Source organism: Lepisosteus platostomus, chromosome 10 (assembly GCF_059453375.1).
Source record: "Lepisosteus platostomus isolate fLepPlt1 chromosome 10, fLepPlt1.hap1, whole genome shotgun sequence".
Classification (NCBI taxonomy): domain Eukaryota; kingdom Metazoa; phylum Chordata; class Actinopteri; order Semionotiformes; family Lepisosteidae; genus Lepisosteus; species Lepisosteus platostomus.
Genome location: NC_142620.1, coordinates 11,202,888 through 11,225,067, shown reverse-complemented (window position 1 = coordinate 11,225,067; position 22,180 = coordinate 11,202,888). Strand labels below are relative to the sequence as shown.

General features: G+C 40.3%; 2 protein-coding genes across 2 annotated transcripts in view; one reads left to right on the top strand and one right to left on the bottom strand.

Moving 5' to 3' along the window:
• Positions 1–828: 828 nt before the first annotated feature.
• hsp90aa1.1 (heat shock protein 90, alpha (cytosolic), class A member 1, tandem duplicate 1) lies at positions 829–8,722 on the bottom strand. The gene is made up of 12 exons (XM_088648113.1): positions 8,605–8,722; positions 7,068–7,248; positions 6,184–6,348; positions 5,688–6,054; positions 5,392–5,525; positions 4,785–5,099; positions 4,079–4,244; positions 3,463–3,653; positions 3,095–3,242; positions 2,561–2,829; positions 1,885–2,218; positions 829–1,425 (listed from the first exon to the last, which is right to left on the bottom strand). The coding sequence occupies exons 3-12, from the start codon at positions 6,346–6,348 to the stop codon at positions 1,316–1,318; spliced, it is 2,199 nt and encodes a 732-aa protein (XP_088504239.1). The 5' UTR covers positions 7,068–7,248; positions 8,605–8,722; the 3' UTR covers positions 829–1,315.
• A 2,430-nt stretch (positions 8,723–11,152) lies between these two features.
• LOC148653297 (WD repeat-containing protein 20) overlaps positions 11,153–22,180 on the top strand; it is a 36,747-nt gene continuing 25,719 nt past the window's right edge. Inside the window, exon 1 of the mRNA XM_088648115.1 lies at positions 11,153–11,445. Within this exon, the coding sequence (XP_088504241.1) occupies positions 11,182–11,445 (264 nt within the window). The 5' untranslated portion in view covers positions 11,153–11,181. The remainder of the gene's footprint in view (positions 11,446–22,180) is intronic.

Here is a 22,180-nt window from a genome sequence, read left to right as displayed (position 1 = left end):
ACGAAAATGCGATGCAGAGATTTGCAGATTTGTATGGTAATCTTGTTTTCAACATCTGTTTAACGTATCTATAAGCATTCTTTCACGTTCATTTTCTCATTTTTGGGAAAAGACCAACACATGTATAGTGTATTTTCTGCATTACACATATTTCCTGAAAGTCACAGACCGTCTTTTAAAAACAATAGAGCGCTGAAATACAGACTATGCGCTCACTAAAACCAGAGGTATATTATCACATTCAAAACATGAAATTAGGTAACTATTATTAATCAAATTTCAAATTATTTCTGCATCTCATGTCCCCGTTGCCGGCCGAGTGGTTTGGCATGTTCTGATGAATAGATTTTATTGATTATCTATCGATAAAATATTGATAGTCTAAAGCTCAGACTTTTCAACCAGAATGAATAAAAAATCCATTAATTAATACGTAGGATTAACATTTACAATCTTTCTACACAGATTTGCTTAGAATAAACGTTGTCCACCAAGGTTGGAACATTTGTGAATATGGAAAAATAGGTTATTTCTAGAAAACTGACGTCACAAAATGAACTTCAAACCAAGAATATCTGAAAACGAAACCATCAAGTATCAGACCGCGTGGTAAGAAGAGCAACATGCTGCATTCAGTTTCCTGAACTTTCCGAGTAGGCGGTGCATCAGGCTTGCTTAAGCAAATTCAAGCGTGCACATTTTGGTTTTAAATAATATATACGACTACCTAACTGCAATACTAGCAAAGGCCTCTACCTTTCCTTACAATTAGTTAACCCCTCATTAAATTGAAATACCCGCTGTGAAGCACAACACCGAGAAGAGGTATTCTTTTTTAAAATCACTTTTATTAGAAATCACTTTTTTAAAATAGAAAATGTTACAAATTTACATGTGTTTAATAATGTTTGCCCACTAGTTCATAATGGAACTCATAGAAATAGATGTCTATTATGAGACGCAATTCAGCTCCAGCTTTTTGTGATTATAGTACTGTTTTGGGTATGCAACCAACCAAAGCAAACATTGTCCCTGTTGCATAAGTTTCTAAATCTAACATAACCCAAATATGTTTTTTTATCTTAATGCACTTATTACACAGGAAAATGCAATCAATGAAATGACTAAAAGATCAGTGGAGCAGAAATGAAAACAAAAAAAAGGCTAATAACCTATTTGAAAATGTCTACCACTTTGGGCTGCAATAAAACTGCCAGTGTCAAAACAATGCTGCAACTTTGCAAAAACAACACAAAAATGGAGGGGATTTTTTAAAGTAAAAAAAAATAATTTAAATTTACACCTAGGCATATTCTTAGTCGACCTCCTCCATTCGGGATGTGTCTTCATCTCCTTCCAGAACTGGCATGTCTTCCTCGCTGGGCTGAATGATTTCGTCTGCGATGGTATCATCTTCATCAATTCCTGGACAGAAATCAAAGTCAGAAGTTCAAGGTTCACAGTCCTGCCAGATCGAATTCATTGGTTCAGGTGTTAAAATCAGCTGGCTTTGCTGTGAAAACCTCTTACTGCTCAGAGATGATATTTTTCTGCATTTTAAAGCAGTTTTTATGTCCTTCAAACATAACCATTAGTACAACTTAATACGAGTCTCTATGAGGCTTGAAAAGCTTTAATGTAAAGAGATTTAGACAGCTAACAGAGATCTGTGCTTTTGTGTTACTAATTGTGGTGTGATAACAGTACAAAACATTTGTAACAAATCAGAAGAGGATCAGCTTATTGTAACAATTTCCAGGGTTTTTTCTGCTACAGTGGTTTGATTTCTTTTTTACAAAAGCACACAAGCCATGCTGTGTGCTAGTGGAACAACTGTCGCTTGTACAGAAAAGTGACACTTGCTGTTGGCTTGTGGAGACTTACCGAGCCCGAGCTTGATCATCCTGTAGATGCGGTTTGCATGCGTCTGTGGATCATCTAATGAAAAGCCAGAGGACAGCAGTGCAGTCTCGAACAGCAGGATCACCAGGTCCTTCACTGCTTTGTCGTTCTTGTCAGCCTCCGCTTTCTGCCTGAGTGTCTTGACGATGGGGTGCTCTGGGTTGATCTCCAGGTGCTTTTTGGCAGTCATGTAGCCCATGGTGGAGTTGTCTCTCAGGGCTTGGGACTTCATGATCCTCTCCATGTTGGCAGTCCAGCCGTAGGTGCTGGTGACAATGCAGCAGGGAGAGGAGACCAACCTGTTTGAAACAGCAACCTGGAATAAAGAACAAGAGAGCAGCTCCACTGAAGTCACTTGTTACTTTAAAAACAAAAACAACATGAAAATATTTTTATGATTCTGATGTAAACATTGCACATTAATGTGCTCTTAAAGATTCATTATTGTAAAATTTAAAATGCATTTTTTTATCTTTTGTGTGAAGTGTAAATAGGGCCCATTCCTTACTAACTACTATCTAAACCTGTGTTTGAGCACCTGAAAATATTTGTGATCAGAAGGACACATTTCCTATAACTGTGTAGGTAAAATTTGAGCAGAATGTTTGCATCAGTGATCCACTGGGAATGCCCGAGTGTGATCTGATTGGTGCTGTACCTTTTCAATCTTTTTGTCTAAGATGTCCTTCATGATCTTGCAGAGGCTTTCGAATTTGTCCTTCAGCTCCTCCTGTTTCTTCTTCTCCTCTTCATCCGCGGGCAGCTCCAGTCCCTCTTTGGTCACGGACACCAGAGTCTTGCCATCGTACTCTTTGAGCTGCTGGACACAATACTCATCAATGGGCTCGATCATGTATATCACCTCCAGGCCAGCCTTGCGCAGACGCTCCACAAAGGCAGAGTTGGTCACCTGCTCCTTTGTTTCACCTGTAGAAATGAAAAAATAATTGTATTATGAAAACAGTAGTATGTGCTTTATGAGGAATTAAAGTCCCCTTCAAAAACTACTATTAGTCAAACTGTCTTTGGTCTTAAAGTATCTTAAAAGCATCTTTCTTTTCCACAAATATTCACTTCTTTTCCAATTCTAGCAGGTTTAGCATAACGTGTTTCCTTGGAGGGAATTGTAGGGATTTCTGCATTTATTTCTAAAATTCAAATGCCCTCATTCCTTCTGCCCAGGCACACCCACCAGTGATGTAATAGATGTGCTTCTGGTTGTCCTTCATGCGTGAGATGTAGTCCTTCAGCGACACCATCTCGTCGCCTGAGGCAGAGGTGTAGTAACGCAGCAGCTCCGACAGCTTCTTGCGGTTCTGGGAATCTTCATGGATTCCCAGCTGGAAAAGGGACACCGAAACAAAGTTAGGAGGCACGCACATGCCTTTAAAGCTCTGAGCAAAATGAAAAATGTAATTGAGACCAGTGAAGGACAGTGAAGTACTACAGCACGCCAAGCTCTGAATGGATTTGCTGCCCTCTTGTAATGTTGTAGGAGAAGGATCCCTCTTTCTTTGTATGCTGGAAGAGTAGAACAAGTAGTGGAGACCGCGTTCTCACCTTGATGTTCTTGGAAAATTGCTCGTAGTATTTTTTGTAGTTGTCCTTGTCCTCAGCCAGCTCAGTGAAGAGCTCCAGGCATTTCTTCACCAGGTTCTTGCGGATGACTTTCAAGATCTTGCTCTGCTGCAGCATCTCTCTGGAGATGTTGAGGGGCAGATCCTCAGAGTCCACCACGCCCTTGATGAAATCTGGCAAGACAGGAAAAGAGAGAGGGTGATGGACCCTTTAAAGCAGTGAAAGTTCAGGATTCCATAATAATGTGGTATATAGAGGGTAAAGAGTTCTTAATTGTTTACCTAATATACATTATTAGTTACAAGACTTCTAATTATCTTTTTCTGCTGAACAGATCCAAAATGAAAACAAAAACTGGCTTGTGGTTACAAGCTGAATTCTGGTGATAATCATGTATCTGAGTACAATGAACAACCCTATTAGGACAGAATTTCAAACTTGAGATTTTGTTGGGATTTTTGGTAGCTATTTTTGTTATTATATTGATTACCATACTGCTGTGGAATGACAATATGTGGTTCCCCAATGACACTATGGTTGTTTAGCATGGTGATGGAAGTATGTAATAAATAATATGTGCTGGAAAGAGGTCACTCACTGAGATACTCTGGCATCAGCTCTTCACAGTTGTCCATGATGAAGACCCTGCGCACATACAGCTTGATGTTGTTTCTCTTCTTGCGGTTCTCGAACAGGTCGAATGCGGCCCGTCTTGGGACGAACAGCAGGGCACGGAACTCCAGCTGTCCCTCCACCGAGAAGTGCTGCAGAGGAGAGGAGCAACGTTAGGTACACCTGTCCCCAGGTGATACCTGGTCCGTACTCGCACCTTTGAAACTGGGAGCTTGTGATGCTGCTTGTTTGTGTCAGAGTGTTCCGAGATTTTGCATTTTGAGATATTATTACTTTAAGTTTCACTGGTATTTCCCTCAATATTCATTGAGTACCACAGTAAATGTTTCAGGAGATGTATCTTTTTAGAATCTGTTAACTGACCGCGTTTTGTATAACTTCTGTGTCCTCTGTCTGTCGATTGTACTGTTTTATCTTTTTTGTGTTTTTGGAACCCATACTCGTTCCACAGCCTTTCCAATCTTTACATCTCCTGGACTTTTTGTTTAGCCCTTTCGTAAGTTCTGTAGATTGTATTCCATACAATCCATGTAGTTCCATATAGTTTATGGAAAACCTGAGAAGTGACTTCAGATGGATGGTGGGTCAATGCGATGAAAACCTTAGTTCTGAGGCGTTGAAAAGGAACAGGCTTTGATCTGGAAAGAGCAGCTCACAGCAGAAGAGCTCACCTTCACAGCCAGGTGGTCCTCCCAGTCATTGGTGAGGCTCTTGTAGAACTCGCCGTACTCCTCGTTTGTGATGTCATCAGGGTTGCGGGTCCAGATGGGCTTGGTCTTGTTTAGTTCCTGGGAGTCGATGTACTTCTCCTTGATCTTCTTCTTCCTCTTCTTCTTCTCCTCTTTCTTGTCCTCCTCCTCATCAGAACCCACATCCTCGATTTCGGGCTTGTCCCCCTTGGCTCCCTCTGCCTCATCCTTCTTCTCTGTCTCTTCCTCCTTCTCGTCTTCATCCATGTCTACCTCTTTCTCGCGCTGCTTCTCCACCTGCCCAGTGACACCATGCCATTAGTAATGAAACACAGCTGCATGATGTTGCACGACAAGTTAAAATATATTACCTGTGTACGCATCCAAGGTCTGGTCAAGATTTACATGGTAGGACCGATAAGTAAAACTGGTCTTGTGAACTAAGGTGAAGGTAATGTATGATTTTAATTGTGTATTAACTTTTCTGCTGTAGGATGTTGATTTTTTGATTCTTTGATTTTGAGACATATTTTTGAAAACGTTTCATCTGGGACTAGTTAGAAAGATTTACTGTGCCTTAATTACTTACATAGAGCGTGATAGGGTAGCCAATGAACTGGGAATGCTTCTTGACAATTTCTTTAATGCGTTTCTCTTCCACATACTCCACTTGGTCCTCTTTGAGGTGCAGGATGACTTTAGTTCCACGGCCCAGAGGCTCGCCTGCAAAGGACAGTACGGTTAGCTGGGCTAAATCCACAGAAACACTACGTTCCAATAAATAGTCACTCATTTGTCCTCCACTTCTATTTTGATAATTGAAATCTGCAGAAAGACAGTGAAATGCAGGCTAATGTGCTGAAAGCTCCTCTGCTGATCACTTACTGGAATCGGGCTTGACTGTGAACGAGCCTCCTGCTGCAGATTCCCAGATGTACTGCTCGTCATCGTTGTGCTTGGTGATGACAGTCACTTTCTCTGCCACCAGGTAGGCAGAGTAGAAACCCACACCGAACTGGCCAATCATGGAGATATCAGCCCCGGCCTGCAGGGCCTCCATGAAAGCCTTGGTGCCCGACTTGGCAATAGTGCCCAGGTTGTTGATAAGGTCAGCCTTGGTCATGCCAATGCCAGTGTCAATGATGGTCAGGGTACGGGTCAGCTGGTCGGGGATGATGTCAATCTTCAGCTGTTTGCAGGACTCCAGTCTGCTGGGATCTGTTAGACTTTCATATCTAATCTTGTCCAGAGCCTGTAGGAGTGAAATGTAGGAAAATGGAATTCGGATCAGAATTAGGAAAGCAAATACTTTAGGAAAAATGGCTAAGTAGTGGAGATTAGTTCAATGATAAGAATTAAAGGAATCTGCATCCATACTTACGTCTGAGGAGTTGGAGATCAGCTCCCGGAGGAAGATCTCTTTGTTGGAGTAGAAGGTGTTGATGATCAGGGACATGAGCTGGGCGATCTCTGCCTGGAAGGCAAAGGTCTCCACCTCCTCGTCCATGGGCTGGCTTGGCACACTGTTCTTCACTTCTTCTGGCATCTGGTTCAACACAATTGGCCGACAATTGAGCAATAATGTGAGAGAGTCCAGTTTTTAAATATGAACTACTAAAAGCTACACAAAATATTCTAAAAACTTTTTTGAGCATACTAGTTTAGATGCCGTCTGGACATGGGGAAATGTCATTTTTATAAACAAAACCATACCCTCTGTATTGCTGGAACCACTTAAAATCAATTATAACGTCTGTGGAGATCCTGGGTTTCGACACAAATACCACACTTGTAAGCTACCTTTCTTTGGCACTCAGTACACAATTTCAGAGCAGACTTGCAGTTTTTCTATTCTTCAGGCATGTTCTTTGATTTTGTTATTTTTTGCATCGAGGATTTAACATTAAATAAACCCAGATTTATTTTTCTTGTGAAACGAGGATGAACTTCCCCGGTTCACACTGCAGGTCCCCAATGTAATCAGCTCCTCTTCGCTGAGCTGCCTAGCAGTCCGCTGTCCCAGCTACAGCACGCCTGGCCACACGAGCTGCTCTGCCATGTGCCCTGTCTGCTCACACTGCAAAACCCGCCGCCATTTCAGAACTGACCACACCGGAGAACTACAGGGACCTGGAGAATTTCACCCGCCTCATTCATTTAAGCCCCAAGGCGCGAGGATTTCCCAAATACTTCAAAAATCTAAAATTATCCCGTAATTCCTCCTTCTCCCCCGCCCCCCCGGCATAAGTGTAGTCTTTTACTCACCGTGCTGGTTGCTTTGCAGTGAGCTGCGTTACTGTGTGTGGTTCTCTCTTCTTCTCGTCTTGCTTGTGTGTTTTCCAAAAACTGAGCTCCCTGAGCCTTAAGCTCCTTTTTATACCTGGGGTGACTTTCCAGAAGCTCTCATTCAGAAACTACCAGAAGGAATGCCCACTGCGGCGCAGACCTAAAGAAAGTAACAGTGATAGGGGCACTTTTTGCAGCTGTCCTGGTCTTCCCTTTTAGGGATGCAGAGTTGCAACAGGGCCCCGCCAATCACCCCTGCACCACCGGGCCCTGGCCAGGGAGCAAGGCCTGCCCAGCGCAGCAGCTGTCTGTGAGCCTCACCACCACAGCTGAGGCCAAGACCCGCTCCTTCACATGTAAAAGATAAAAACCTGGGACCGGACGGATCCTCCGGCCTTCTTTATCCCAACCCGACTGTCCATCACACCACACAACCGTCAACGTGCTCCCAAAGAAGCATACTCCTGTCTATTGTGCACAGGAAAAAAGGAAGCACTAGCATTCATATTCTCAGTATACATCAGATTAATAGATTCACATGCGTAGGATGAGGCACATTATACAACACCCAACCCCTGAACCTTAGCTGTCTTACATAAGCAAAGCATAAAATAATCTTTTTTTTTTTATAACCCATGAGAACTGAAAACAGCTTTGAATCTCCCAGGATATACAGGATGTTACTACGGTCTGTGTAGATATTCCAGGAGTGGCACGTGTTTTTGCACGTCTGTGATATTACATCAATGTACAGTATGTTTTGTGGGGCTAGGTTTGTAATATTGTGATATTAATACGATGCTGTTTACATTTGTAGGATAACCAGAGAAGCAGTGCTAGGAGGATCTGAAGAATAGTCTTTAGCACTGATAGGCAGAATGATCAGGGAAATTATTTGGGACAGGTAGAGAAAAACGTCGTTCAATCATTGCTATGATTAAGATGTATACGAAAATACAGAGGCATAGACATAGATCTTAATGGCAATGCTCCTTTGCTTTCTGTACCTTTCCTGTACTGCAACTGACCGTTCATTCATTAATCCAGACTTTTTCATTTGCCTCTGGATAAGAATTGTGTGATAGTCGGTTGTTTGTGCAGTTTTCTAGTGCACGTCGCATGTGTTTCGTGTTTTTATTTCCGTGAAAATCCGTAAAAAAAAAACTGACTGCGGAAATGCAATTATGGCAATGCACAAATTCGTTTATCCGTCTTTTTTGAGGTAATCTCTAGAAAGATCTCGAAGTGTGCTGAACCCCAGCTTGCGCAATTGATTAAGCATCGCAATGTCAGAGCGAAGGTAGTCCATATGAGTTTCTGTAACCTTCAACGAGAACATGCTGGAAGTTCACGCCAGCTCTTCCTGGTAGGAGGGTCCAGCTGCCAAGCATGCTAGACGGAGGAGGGCCAGCGACAGTCTTGGAATTTCTTGTTTTGATTCAGGACTGTGAAAGTTAACCCGGGATTCTAGAAAGACGCGAGGAGAGATGTTTGTAGAAAAAAAAAGAAATCTCACTTTTTCATTCTAGAAAGCTCTATATGCAGGATTGGATATGCAGGGCTTTTTAGGATTTTTTTTTCCTTCAAGAAAGGTCGTCCTCACCAATCACTGAAGACTTCAGCGCGGCCCTCATCGACCATGTGACTCTTGACGCCGGGCGCTTGCAGTCACTTCATCGTTGTTTTACAATTTACTCGTTCATCGGGCAGGCACTTGGAAGTGTTTTTTTTTTTCCTTTCGGTTCACAAAAAGACATACAAAAAAAAACACCCCAATTGTTTCTGCTCTTTCTCCTTACAAACAGCTCCCAGTTTTTGGATTGTGCAGAAGGGGTCATCGGATTTTGCATGAAAACGTTTACGTAAATTAAATTAAAGAAGGTACTAGTAAGGTTCTGCACAGGGATGAAATGTGAGGACTCACCCAGTGTTACAAAGTGTGCGATCTATCCGCTATAGCTGTTCAGATCTATAATATCAATTCCTAGTTGGACTCTGGAAACGGAAAGCGCACTTGTTGGCTAAATTTCATATTAGCGGCGTAATTCGAAGGGTAAGAAAATGCGGTAATTAAAAGGTAAAAAAAAGATGGGGTTATAGTAAGCTTTTTGAGCAACTTTTATATTGTAAACGTTTTTGTTTCTGCACTGTTTTCTAAAATGCTGATAAAATGCTGTTTTTGTTTACTCGTACCTTTGTCTTCATTATTTTATTAAACTATTTCATTAAACTTAGCTAGGAAAAGAATTATTTTTGTCTAGACAAATGTTTAGACACGTTGTAATGTTTTTTTCTATTAACCATACCAATACTTTTGATAGATACGTTAGGTCCCAAATGTACTTTAATTTAATGTACATGCTCTTATCAGTTTAGGAAAAGGTCGTAAATATGCAGTTCTGCTCTTAAAAGTAATGCTCTTTAAAAATAGTCAGGACAACAGGATAACGGGGATAACGTTATCGTCACTGGATTTTTAAAGGCGTGGGACACAAACATTTTCAGGTTTTAGCATCATGAAATATTTGATCTCTGCCACCCTTTAACATTAATTCGCCTCATGAATCTAATATAATAAAGTTCACTGCGTGTATCTTCGACTTATTTTATTCGAGCTTTACGGTCTCACGTTTTGGTCGTGATGTTGTCAACCTTGGTTGGCCACTAGGAGGCGCCATCGGTTCGCTTTTTGACGCAATCTGCACCCGTTATCGCACTAAACTGTACCACACGCCAAAGTAACAAGAGTACAGCAACACAACTTCATTACAAGAGAAAACAAACGTATAAAATGAGCGCTTATTAACCTGTTTTGAGGTCATATGGGGGTTGTTGCGTGTGATTATCCACAGCAGGTCAATATCAGCAGAGACGGGGAAATTTGGGAGTCAAAGTCCATAGCAGGAGCATAGTGATTTTCATCCGGCCCGAGCTCATCCTAGTTACCTTAGTGTTAAGCGGACTAGGACCATGTGACTAACCCCCAGCCGAAGATGGGACATAGGTTCATCGCAGGCATTACCCCCTATGGGAACTATGGGTAAGGTACCTGGCTGACGGGTACAATAGTGTCTGCAGGGGTGACTCAAACCCGCAACCTGTCAGTTATGAATCCAGCGGCTCGTTCACTTCTTTACGCTGTTCCCCTTCAAAAATGGAAAACGAGCGTGTTTTATTTGAGAGCCCAGGGACGTTGATGCAGTTGAACGGGATATAAGCAATCAGGCCTGCACTCCCGATGTCTTCCCTCACGTTGCCGCCGTACATGTAGTGTTAAAGAATAAAGAAGTTCAACAGAGTCCTGTCTCTTGTACATAAACTTGACGAGAAACATATCAAAGACTGGGATGCGAAATCGACTATCCTCACTCGAGATCGGATCATTTCTTTAAGATCTGCGCACTGTCTGGATGTTCAGTGAAGGTTTTCCCTCATAATACATTTAATTAATTTGACCCTTGCTTTGGTACTGGAGCGAGGTACGGTTCTCTCCCTACGTGCCATAACATATTATTGTTATTGTTATAGTTTTATTTCATTTTTATGGATGGACAATCGCGTTGTTTCATTTTGAAAGACTGGTATGCTGGAGACTATACCGATAAGCTATATGTTAATGTTAAAAGCAAATAATAACAAATAAAAAATACCGTGAGTCGTACATAGATCTATATTATATGCGTACACATGTGAATACAGTGTGTTTTATGACCAATACATAATGCATTTTTACCCGACAACGTGTTAGCAGATAGCACGTTTCCAGCCCTGTAACGTGTGAAAGACGTCGTCATCAGAAACTGTGTGAATATTTTGAAACTCTCATGCAAGTTTCACTTTTAATTGACCCTTTGTGGGTGATGCCCTTGACAGCACTGCGGTGTGAGCGCTGACCAGCGATGGCCTCCGGGCGCAGTCCACCTCCGCTCTTACCTTGACGAGCCCTGTGACCCGCACTCCACATGCTATTTTGCAATTAAGGAAGAAGCACGTGAATTCCTGGATCAGCTGACGAACCAGCGCCATGCGAGTCGGCTCCGCGAGCAGCAGTACGCATGCTCCGTGTGTAAGATCCGGGCTTGGGGCAGGATGAATGCTAATTTTCAAGATGGCGGCGGAGGGAGGAGGGAAGGAGATGAACGAAATTAAAACTCAGTTCACCACCCGGGAAGGCGTCTACAAACTCCTCACTCACTCCGAATATAGCCGCCCCAACAGGGTGCCTTTCAATTCCCAGGGCTCTAACCCCGTCAAAGTCTCCTTCGTCAACGTCAACGACCAGTCTGGTAACGGCGACAGAATCTGTTTCAATGTGGGCCGGGAGCTATACTTTTATATCTACAAAGGCGTCAGAAAGGTAAACAGGACGTTACGTTCTCCAAGCCAACGGCTCTTATAGCATTAATGTTTGCTTTTAAAGTAGAGAAGTAATGGGGTATAATGCGGCTGGAGTGCGGCTGACGCAACCAAAGTGACACCTACCTCCAGTTTGCTTTTCGCCTTTCTTGTTAAACAGTTGTGGTATGCACTGAGCTGACAGCTGAAAAAGGCCCTGTTTCACCTGCTTTGGAATGTGCATCTAGCGTCCGTCATGGTCATATATAGACGAAGTGGTGCACAAATGTGTCTAAACTTGCGTGCGTGAACTTCACGGTGTCTGTGCTTCAATCGTTCGGGACGTGACGTGCGGCGACAGTCGGGTCGTGTGACAGATCTGCTCAGTTAGCTTGTGTGTGAGGTGCCACGCAAAGCAATGGATGTGTCTCCATTTGGTTACTTGTTTCTCATTTTCTCGGGGTTGGTGTTTTATCCGTAGTTGATTTCACTTTCCAAGGCGACCCTGTCTTGCGGAGGCGGTACGCGAAGCAGAACTATATGGTAACTTAGTACGCCTAGCGTGCGAGCTGTTTTGTGTATTGCATGAATTTGCCGTGACCGACACGCAGGTCTCTCTGGTTGTGACTAGGACAGAGGCGTAAGGGGAGACGTTAATGATCTGAATTCAATGTGTGAAATCATGCGTAAGGTGGGCGTATTGTAAACTGTTAAACACTTTCAGCCTGGATGAGCGGAGTCGCTGTTCGACGCAGTATGTAATTTCGGGTGTCAAGAGTACTGCTTGGTGATTATTATGTGGCTTAAGTGCCCTATCAGACAACCTTTCGTTTCTTCAGCAGTTTGGAAACCCTTCGTTGAGGTCGGTATTGAAAATGTCTGCTCTGATCTCTGTAGAAGGCTACAGATTTTATAGACGATCACACTGTTTTCCCACACCGTGAATGTACTTGGGGGTTATGGTAACTCTGGGAACACAGGTAATTTGAATGTCGAAGGATTAAAGCCACGCCTTATGTTGGAAAGTCATACTGGACGTTCACTGTGCCCGTATACCCAATAAAGCTGGCATTGCTCAGCAAGTTTGCAGTGTCATTGGAGTATGCAGGAATGTTTCACTTTTGAGAGTTGAGCGTAATGCATTTATGGAGAGGAGGGTTGGAAGAGTACTGCTGAAAGGATATTGTAATTTTTTTTAAAAAAAAATACCTCAGGTAATAACCCCAGATATTTAAAGACAGTCTGTAAAATCTGTTTATTGAGATTTGTTGAGAACACTGCGGTAGTTCTCACATGTTGAGAAAATGTTAAAGGTTCAAATTAAAGTGCTTCCTGAAAATGTCTGGTTTGATTAAAATGGGAAAGCTATACGGCATTACATTTCACTGAACAGCTTAGTATTTAATTGGAAACCTGTGCCAGGCTGTGTACTATATCCTGCTCTGTCCTGAAGTTGATTTGAATGCTGTGTTCTTGAGTAATGTGCCTCAAGGCTTTCAGTAATACATTCCAGAGCTGACACTATCCCATTACGTGCCTTATCCAAATTTCCTATATCATCCCGTTTTTCATCACAATTGTAAAGTCTGGGCTCTGAAAATACTGTTCTAAAGCTGATGGTGTTCTGTCTGCTTGTTCCTTCTTTGCTCACGGCTTTATTATGTATTTTCTATGTACCTGGAATCACTGTCATGATTTAAAAGTACTGTTGCACTTCTTGGTGGCACAGTATAGACAACTGTAGATGCTTGATTTACCCTTGAGTTCCTAATTGTTAAGAGTCCGAATGTCTATCTAGGTGAATACATCAGTGTTTTCTCTTATCTTTTAGTCAGTACATAGTACATATTTCATTCATATTTACATCTATAGCTAGATGTTTTGCATTGTAGTGTTTGTCATCCATCACAATGCCTATGACTCCCTTATTGTAGGACACTTAGTACTCAAACACATTCTCAGAGTGTGGAGATTTTGCCACTGGGTGTTGGGGGTTCTTCATGGAAAAACTTGTCAAATGCTTTGTAGTCTTGGGAAGTGAAGTCTATGCTGGTTTCTTTGCATGCAGACAAAACTTTATGTGCAAGTTTATTTGCAAGTAATCTGACGCATCCCTAGAGAAGTGACTTTACTAATGCCTCCCTCAGTAGCAAAACTGTGAAATCTATTACTATTTGTCTTGACGCTATGTCCGCTTAATAATGCTAATATATTTTACAGTTAAGAATTAATAAAAAAAACTGTACAAACAAGTCTATGCTTAAAATGTACATATTAATTTGCATGTATTTAACTGCATATGTTGCTCATGCAGTTGCTGTTTAAAGTACCAACTCTTCTCGTTAGACAGATGGACTGAATATTCTTGCAAGAAAGCACATTTGCAGATCTCAGTGGAACCTTTTTTATCTAAGTGAAAATGCTGTTTTCCCTCTTGGATTGTCTTATTAAAACTATAAGAATGAGGAAGGATTTAGAGCTATATGAACTCTTCAGTTTACCAGTGTGACTGATAGTGCAGATGACCAGGTGGGTGAAAGTCCTCTGCCTGCACATGGAGTGCACATTTAGCAAAGAGACAGAGGATACATGCTGGCCAGGCACTCACTTAAAGCTGGGCAAAACATGTGGTTAGTAATAGCAGTGCAGTATGTCCTTTACAGAACTAACTAGGATTGTAGCTTTTCAGCTTTAAATTTCTGTCAAAGCCATATTTCAAGTTGCCTTGTGTTCTTATTTAAAAAAAAACATTGATATACTGTATGGTTTTAAAAATACATTTTACATAGCCGTCTGGCAGACTTGAAACCATGGATCTGTGATTCATTTTCATGCTTTAGTTTTTGTTGAAAGAGTTGCAGGGATATCTCTTGTTCAATTTTTGAGAAAAATATATTCTAGATTTTAATCTAAAATGTAGTTTAAAACATTAATTCTGTCAACTACTTGAATAAATATGCATTGAAGTGAAATAAGAGTGCTTGTTGTGCCCTTTTCCGTAATGAACCTTATCTGAATTTAATAAGAAGATGGCTCTGGATCACTTAAACCCCAATTGTCAAACCCTAGTTAAAAAACAGTTTTAATAATCCAAACTTCATGAAGTGTGAAAAATTGATAATTATTTCATACTTTTACCATGAATCTGTTTAAGTCAGTGGCTACTAAAAGTGTGATTGTTCTTTGCAGTCTAAAATATTTCTGACAGCCCTCATCTAATGTTTTTTTTAATTTTCAACCTCATATATACGTGTAATAAATGGGTTGTAGGTTGAATGGTACAGTGTCATCGGCCATAGTGATCTATAATGCCTCGTTCTCTGCTGACTGTGGACAAGTTGACTATTTCTAAGAAAAACATTAACGTACTTGTAAAACAGCTTTATTAGACTAAAGCTCTTTACTCTGCAGGTCTCAGGCTCTGTAGATAAAAAGAGGGATTGTGGTTTGTGAACTCTGTTGTGAGCTTTTTTGGTTCTTTGTTTTTTTATTTTTTTATTTCGGCATCTAAAAAAAAAGATTCTTCTAAAGATTTCTCTGTGTTCTTTTCCATGCTGTGACAAGTCCAGTTTGAAAAGGGCTCTCTCGTATAACGTTTAATTTTGTCTTGAATGTTTATATGTATATAATTACTTACTAAATTATTTGTTTATCTGGCTCCATATCATGAATTACTCAGCAAAGATGGTTTTAGAGAGAGAGTCATAACTGTTTGTTCTTAAAAACACTGTATTTTATAGCCATTGAAACTGTGTGTTTCTACAGTCTGGATGCTGTTTTGGCTCATTTAGAATCAAAGGGAGTTAGGAACAAGCTACCCAACCATGTTATTGAAGCTGATACTTTGGCTTCTTTCAATAAACAGTAGAGATTGAGATTGAGATCCTCGGATCATTTAGTTACTGCCAACTAAACGAGCTAGATGCGTAGAATAGCCTTCTCTCATTTGAACCTTAATATTAATCTTAATCTGTTTGGGGATTAAGAGTGGACAACTAATCTGAATTTACTTAATGTTAAACGTTTTGTAATGTAATGCAGTCATCACTTGGAACTAAAAATTCCCACATTTTGGTCATTCGGCTCTGAATTTGCTGACCTTAGTTTGATCCTAATTACTCTAAATTGATTGGATGTGTGTGTTCAGCTGTTTGTCTCTTTTAAAATTTTCATTTTCTTCCTTTGTCATTAACTGAAGTGGTGGACCACACTTGAAGTTGTTTTTTAATTGAAATATCCCTTGATTCCTCTTTAATGTCTTAATGTTAATTAATGAGACCATTGGACGTACAGTAGGTTTCAGAAACATTCTCACTCGTAGAAGAGACTTCAGACTTAAAGGAACCTATTCCTTACATTATTTCATGAACCTGATGAATATTTAAGGAATATCTCCTTTGTTATATTATCACTGTGATGTGATTTGCCAGTCAATTCTCAAAGATTATGGGCTACATTCAGTGCTCTTGTTTCTTGAAAGTGGCTGTAAAGCTCCTGTTGTATGAGGTAGTCTACTGGCCACATTTATCCCTAATGTCCACATCCTGCAGAATTTACCCCATGTATCACCCCTAGCAGAATACTGTCAGTTCCCTAACAAATGCCTGGCAACATGATCTAACAGAGCAGAGACTAAAAGTATTTCAAAGTTAAGGTTTAAGGTTTACGAATCAACCCAGGCTCATGTTAGTCAAATGACTCTTATCAGTTCTGGTGAATACATGGTTAAAACTGTATACCATGAAAACTGCAGCCATGCAGACTTGGGAAAGAGAGAATAGTTTTTAACAATTAAAAATATTCCAATTTGTCAAGGAATTAGTGCATTAATCAATGGCACAATTATTATTAAAATAAGATTTCTGATTTCAAATACCTTATATATTTATGTGCCTCCTTAACTCACCTGTCTATTGCTAACATAAAAATATAAGCAGAAAATGGCAGAAAAGTAGAATATTCCTCTGGTGTAGCTGCTGTTTCTTATGAAATAGTTCCCAAAATGTGATTTTATGTTTGAATATGAGTTTCTTTCATGGTGTTACTGGTAAAAAATGTAACTTTCAATTCTACCATTTTTGTTGCCTACATTTTTGTACCACTGGTTTAAGGTTTTCAGGATCCCTTTTGAACTCCAGTGTTGATGTGGTGTAGTGCTCTGCTTCAATATCCAGTGTCCCTTTATCACAAATCAATAGTTTGTAAAAACATTTAACACCAGAAAGGGTTGATCCATGTTCATTATGTTTGCATCCAGGCTTTTGTCTGAATGGGGCCTGCAGAGCTGATTTGCTCTTAACTGTTGGAGATGTGATTGGATTTGATGGCTAATGAGTGGAGCCATTAGAGAACTTCACATGAGATGTGCATTGTGATAGTAAAGTAAATTGAAACACATATTATTGCTCCAGTTCCACAGTGGCTAAGTTACTGTAATGGTTTTGTTTTCTGTCTGTGTTGTAATAAAACAGTGCAGATGGAGAAATGTTTTGAAGAGGAAGATTGAGCCCTTTTGCAGCAGCTTCATTTTAAGGACAGAGACACAAACCGATCCAGAACTACCTTTCTTTAGTGTAAAGGTACAAAGGGACATCTATGGATTGTATATCACCGGCCTTTAAGAAAGCTACTAAGGTTGTTTCTGCTGTAACCAAAATAACAAAATGTTGCTTTCTTATTTATGAACCTCTTATTAACTTGGATGAGGGTTTTCTGAAAAGGTTGATTTTATCAATAGGAGATGATGACAGTCACATTTCTAAGATTCCCCTCTACAAATGATTTCCTTCTCTCTTTGTGTCAAGTCATTCTCAGAAATGTAATTAAAAAAAGCACACTAGTTAAAAAGTTGAAATGTTAAATGGCACTCAAAGATTGTGTCAAATAGGTTATCATTTGAGACATTTCCACCTTTAAATGGATAGCATTTAACTTTTCATGAGTGACAAAATGTATGATGCATTTTTCAAAAAAGGAAATTTACATCTTCGTGGGTGACTAAAATGGTTGAAATTTAGTACTTCCAAGTAATTGAAAGACAATTACCCTCCCTCACTCAAGTTACTAACAAAAAGATTTACAGAATTGTTATTTCTTTTCACAGCTTGCATGCTGCCATAGCTACCTTTTCTAAATTAAAGGTGGTCCAGTCTTAAAAATCTTTTTTTGATGATACCAGATTTTAATGCTGGTTGATCATGTTAGTAACAGCAATATTGCATGTAACTTTATAATAGCATGCCATATGATTCATATTTCTCAAGTTTGTTCATTATAGTTATTTAATTTTTCACTTTTTCAGATTTTTGATGGAAGTATGAAATTATTTCTTAGAGAATACACTGGTTTTTGAACAACCCCTGTTTGATTGTTCATGTTCATGTGGTCAAATAGATCAACTTTCAATATTTACTACAGTACAGATTTTAAAGTTTTCTTCATTAAGATATCTAACGTTAGGATAGTTCTTTAAGGAACTGTGCTTCCTACTTGCAGTCGCATTATTCCTGTATTTAAGTAGCTATTGAATCTGTAATTGTAGCTCCTCATCAGGTACACTGAAAATAATGAGGTACTCCCAGTCTTAATAAGAATATTCCATGGAGTAAGAATACCTTAAATTATTTGCCAATGTTTGTGGCCAGCACCCATTACACCCTGCAACTCACAACTGGCAACCCACTGAAGCTAAGCAGGTGTGAGCCTGGTCAGTACCTGGATGGGAGACCTCCTGGCAACTAAGGTTGCTGCTGGAAGAGGTGTTAGTGGGGCCAGCAGGGGGCACTCACCCTGCAGTCCAGGTGGGTCCTAATGCCCCAGTATAGTGACGGGGACACTATACTGTAAAATAAGTGCCGTCCTTCGGATGAGACGTAAAACCGAGGTCATTAAAAATCCCAGGGTGTTTCTCGAAAAGAGTAGGGGTGTAGCCCCGGCATCCTGGCCAAATTTCCCATGCCTCCTAATAATCCCCCTCTATGAATTGGCACTTTCCCACTCCGATGGCAGGCGGAGCGACGCGCCGGTTGGAGTATTTCTCGGTCGCAGCTAATGGCAACATTGGCTCAAAGATTTCGGTCAAACCACCAAATGGAGATTGGTGTGCCGACAAGCGGACCCTGCTGATGTGGGATTAACACTAGGAAAGAGAGAGAGAGATTTGCCAATGTTTGTGTTTTAAGGTGAATGATGAAGCAGCAGTATCACCATGTAACCTGATATTGTCATATTGTCATATTGACATATTGTCATATTTCAGAAGCTCAGCTTAGTCATTACTGGATGGGGAGACATTTAAAGGACATTTAAAGATGGTACTCTTCCATGCAGGATCATAATTTCCAAACCAATGCCAAAGAACGGTGACTAGGGACTCTGTCATAGGAGGTGTCATGCTCTTTTGAGTGTGTGGTAACTAAAGATTAAATGGGTGCTGCACTTCAGTAATAGGTCTGGTAAATATCTGTGCAAATAAAAATCAGCATGCACTATATATGCATGACATTATTATGTTTCAGGATTACATTAATCTTTGATTTTAATAGCATTTTAACTATCATATGACCTACCACATAAAACTGTACAAAGGGTATGTGGAATGTGCCTCTTAAATGGCAATCTAAAGATTTTATAGTCAAAAATCTGCTTTCTTTTATTGAAACCTTGTTATTGTTCTCAATTGTTTTATGTGATGAGAAACTATAAGCAGCACTCTTGCACTAGAGATAACATCTTGCTTTCAGTTTTTCTAGTGAAGTGTCCATTCATTTCTTCTCTTGCTGCATAGGCTTTGGTTTTTGAAGGTTAAATCCTAACCCTTGTCTGAAAACTGTAAGATAAAATTCATATTGTAACTTTGACATTTTCCAGCAGAAATAAAATGAGTAATACATGAGCTGCAGGAATAGTAATGCTTCGATTATGGATATAACTGCATTTCCCATTCATCTTTGCAGCCTGTTTGTTTTATTCCTGTTTACCTATGAGTCATTTTTCTTGTCCCATATTTTGCTCTTTCTGTAATTTCCGTCTTGATTGCACCCTTTGCTGAAAAAAATAACTCTCCTATCTAGAAATAGATTTTTATCAATAGATACTTGTCATGAACATTCTGTTTAGGGAGTTTTTCACAGCTCTCCAACAGTGTCCTCTTCCTGATAGATTTTAAGTCATGCAGCCAAGCTGAACACGTAACCTTTAAGCCTGGGTTTCCCAAGGGGCTCATTCAGAGCCCACTGCGAGACCTGTGGTCTGTAAGTCACCAGAAAGAGCCTGGGCCATATCTAATATGAGCCTTCATTACTAGTTTAGCACAGTTGGTGGAGTAATTGGGAGATAACTTGCTGGCCGCTTGGGTTATGTCAGAGAGAGAGAGGTATCACTCTTTCAATTGGCTACACCCTCCTCTGTAGCACGGTGGAGCTTATAGTGTGTCCAAAAATGTCTGTGTCCTCATTGTCCCTTTGCAGGACAAGACCATGGCCCAAGTCCTATACAACTGGAGGTTCTAATTCGGAACTGTATTAAAGTGATGGACAGTTCCAGTTTTATAAATCTGTGCTGTAGACTAGTACCTTGGATTGGAATTGCCAAGGCAATTAGAACTTGGTTTTAAGATCAAGTGACTGCTTCTTCCACTTCAGGTTCATGGGGAAGCCAGAGCCTATCCCAGCAAGCAACTGGTGTAAGGCACTATACTCCCTGCACAGGAAGTCCATCACTGAGCACACACAGACACACATGCTCAAACCAGGGCCAATATTTGCCAGGACCCAGTTAACCTACCAGTTTGTTTGTGGACTGTGGGATGAAGCCGGAGCACCCGGAGAAACGGGGAGAACTTACTAACTCCAAGCAGATAGCACCCCAGGTCTAGAATTGAACCCAGGGCCCCAGAGCTGTGAAATAGTAATGCTAACCACTGTGCCTCAGTTGGTTTTAAGATGTTTATCCTGGGATTTGGTTTGTACTGTAGTATTAGGGCAACAGTGTGAAAGATTGCTGGATAATTGTTAAATATTTTGGCCCCTTCTGGTAAGTACTGTATAGCATTCTCTTTATACAAGCTTCAGCTAAGGATATGACAGTCTTGTTGCTTTTGTTTGTTTTTAAATATTGGAGACTGGAAGCTCAAAAATAGGACCGTGTATTTTTTAATAAGGACAAATGGTCGAATTTTTCATTCCTGCAGTTTTTAGTCTTAATCAGTGGAACTGAATTCTGAGTCTTAAGCTCAGAATAGAAATGAGTATAGTGTAATTTAAATGGAACAGTTAGGCCTATTTCATCAGTTTTATTGCAAGCCAAGGTGAATATATGTATATTGGGATGTTAAAATATGTGAACTATAAACACTGTGAACATTACAGTCCAGATGTTTGTAGACTGAATTCCTATGTGCAAAACGACGGAATGAAAAGTAATAAAACACCCCTCCTGTAGCTTTGTGATTAGATGAAGAGCTAATTATACCAATAACTTCATGAGAAATGTAGACCTCAGACAGATGTCCTACCCACTCTGCTAAGAAAAAGCAGTCCAAATTTGTAACCACTTAAATATGACTTAAACACAGATTTGTGAGGCTGCCTCTTGCCATAGAAGGTAGATGGAACTGATATTTTCATTTTGAATGGAGTTATGAGATAATACTGTTAGAAACTATTACTGAATGATATACAGCTTGTAGTATTGTCCGAATAAGATAATCCTGTATATGTGAAGGAAATGTTTGTTTTCACTTCCTTTAATTTTTTTTTTCAGGTGTCTATGAATATTATCTTCTTGTTATGTCTGCTTTTTAGTGATTTGTGATTTTGGAAAATTCAATTTAGTTTGATTTGTGGTTTGTTCTGGAAAAAAAAAAGTTTTCACATACTGTACATAGAGGGCTGCATAGTGGCGCAGTGGTTAGCATTGCTGCCTAACACCACTGAGGCCCTGGGTTCGTGTCCGGACGTGGGGTGCTATCTGCATGCGTCTGTATGCTATACCCCTTGTCCCCATTGGATTTCCCTTGGGTGCTCCAGTTTCCTCCTACACTCAAAAGGCATACTGATGGGTTAATCAGCTTCCAGGAAGACTGGTCCTGGTGTGAGCGTGTGTGTGTTGGTGTGGCCTGTGACGGTCCTGTCCAGGGTGCATCCTGCCTTGATCCCGTTGCTTGCCAGGATTGGCTCCAGCTCCCTCGTGACACTGTCCCAACTGGGATGTGGAAGAAGTGGAAAAATGGATGGATGGATTTACATGCAGAGCTTTTAGATATAGATTTTAGATACAGGAAACACAGGATACTCCTTAGGTTTCTAATGCATAAGATTCTCGATATAATAATATTTTCTTTTCTGTAACTGGAGAAATAGGTAGCATGTGAAATAACAGATATTTAACAAGCTGTCACACCTTTACTAAGACAATGGTAATGCGTTATCGTAGTGTGACAAATCTCAGTATTATTTCCCGACGTTGACTAATATTTCGCTCAGTCCGCTGTGATGTAGAAATTGCAAATTTGCATAAGATAAATGGTGGGTTTGACATATTGGTGTCTGAAAAAAAATCAAAGTTAATATATTTATGGGTGCAAAGAAAGTATGTTAAAGTCACTATTTGTTTGGTGGATTAAATAATGATGTGCTGCCTGTTTCTCTTCACATCAGAAATGCTGATCAGCTCCTTGTTCAGAGCTTCCTAATGTTTGCTCTGGCTTAATTCTTAAGACCTCTCTACTTCTGATGTAAGAAAAGCTTTATGGTTTA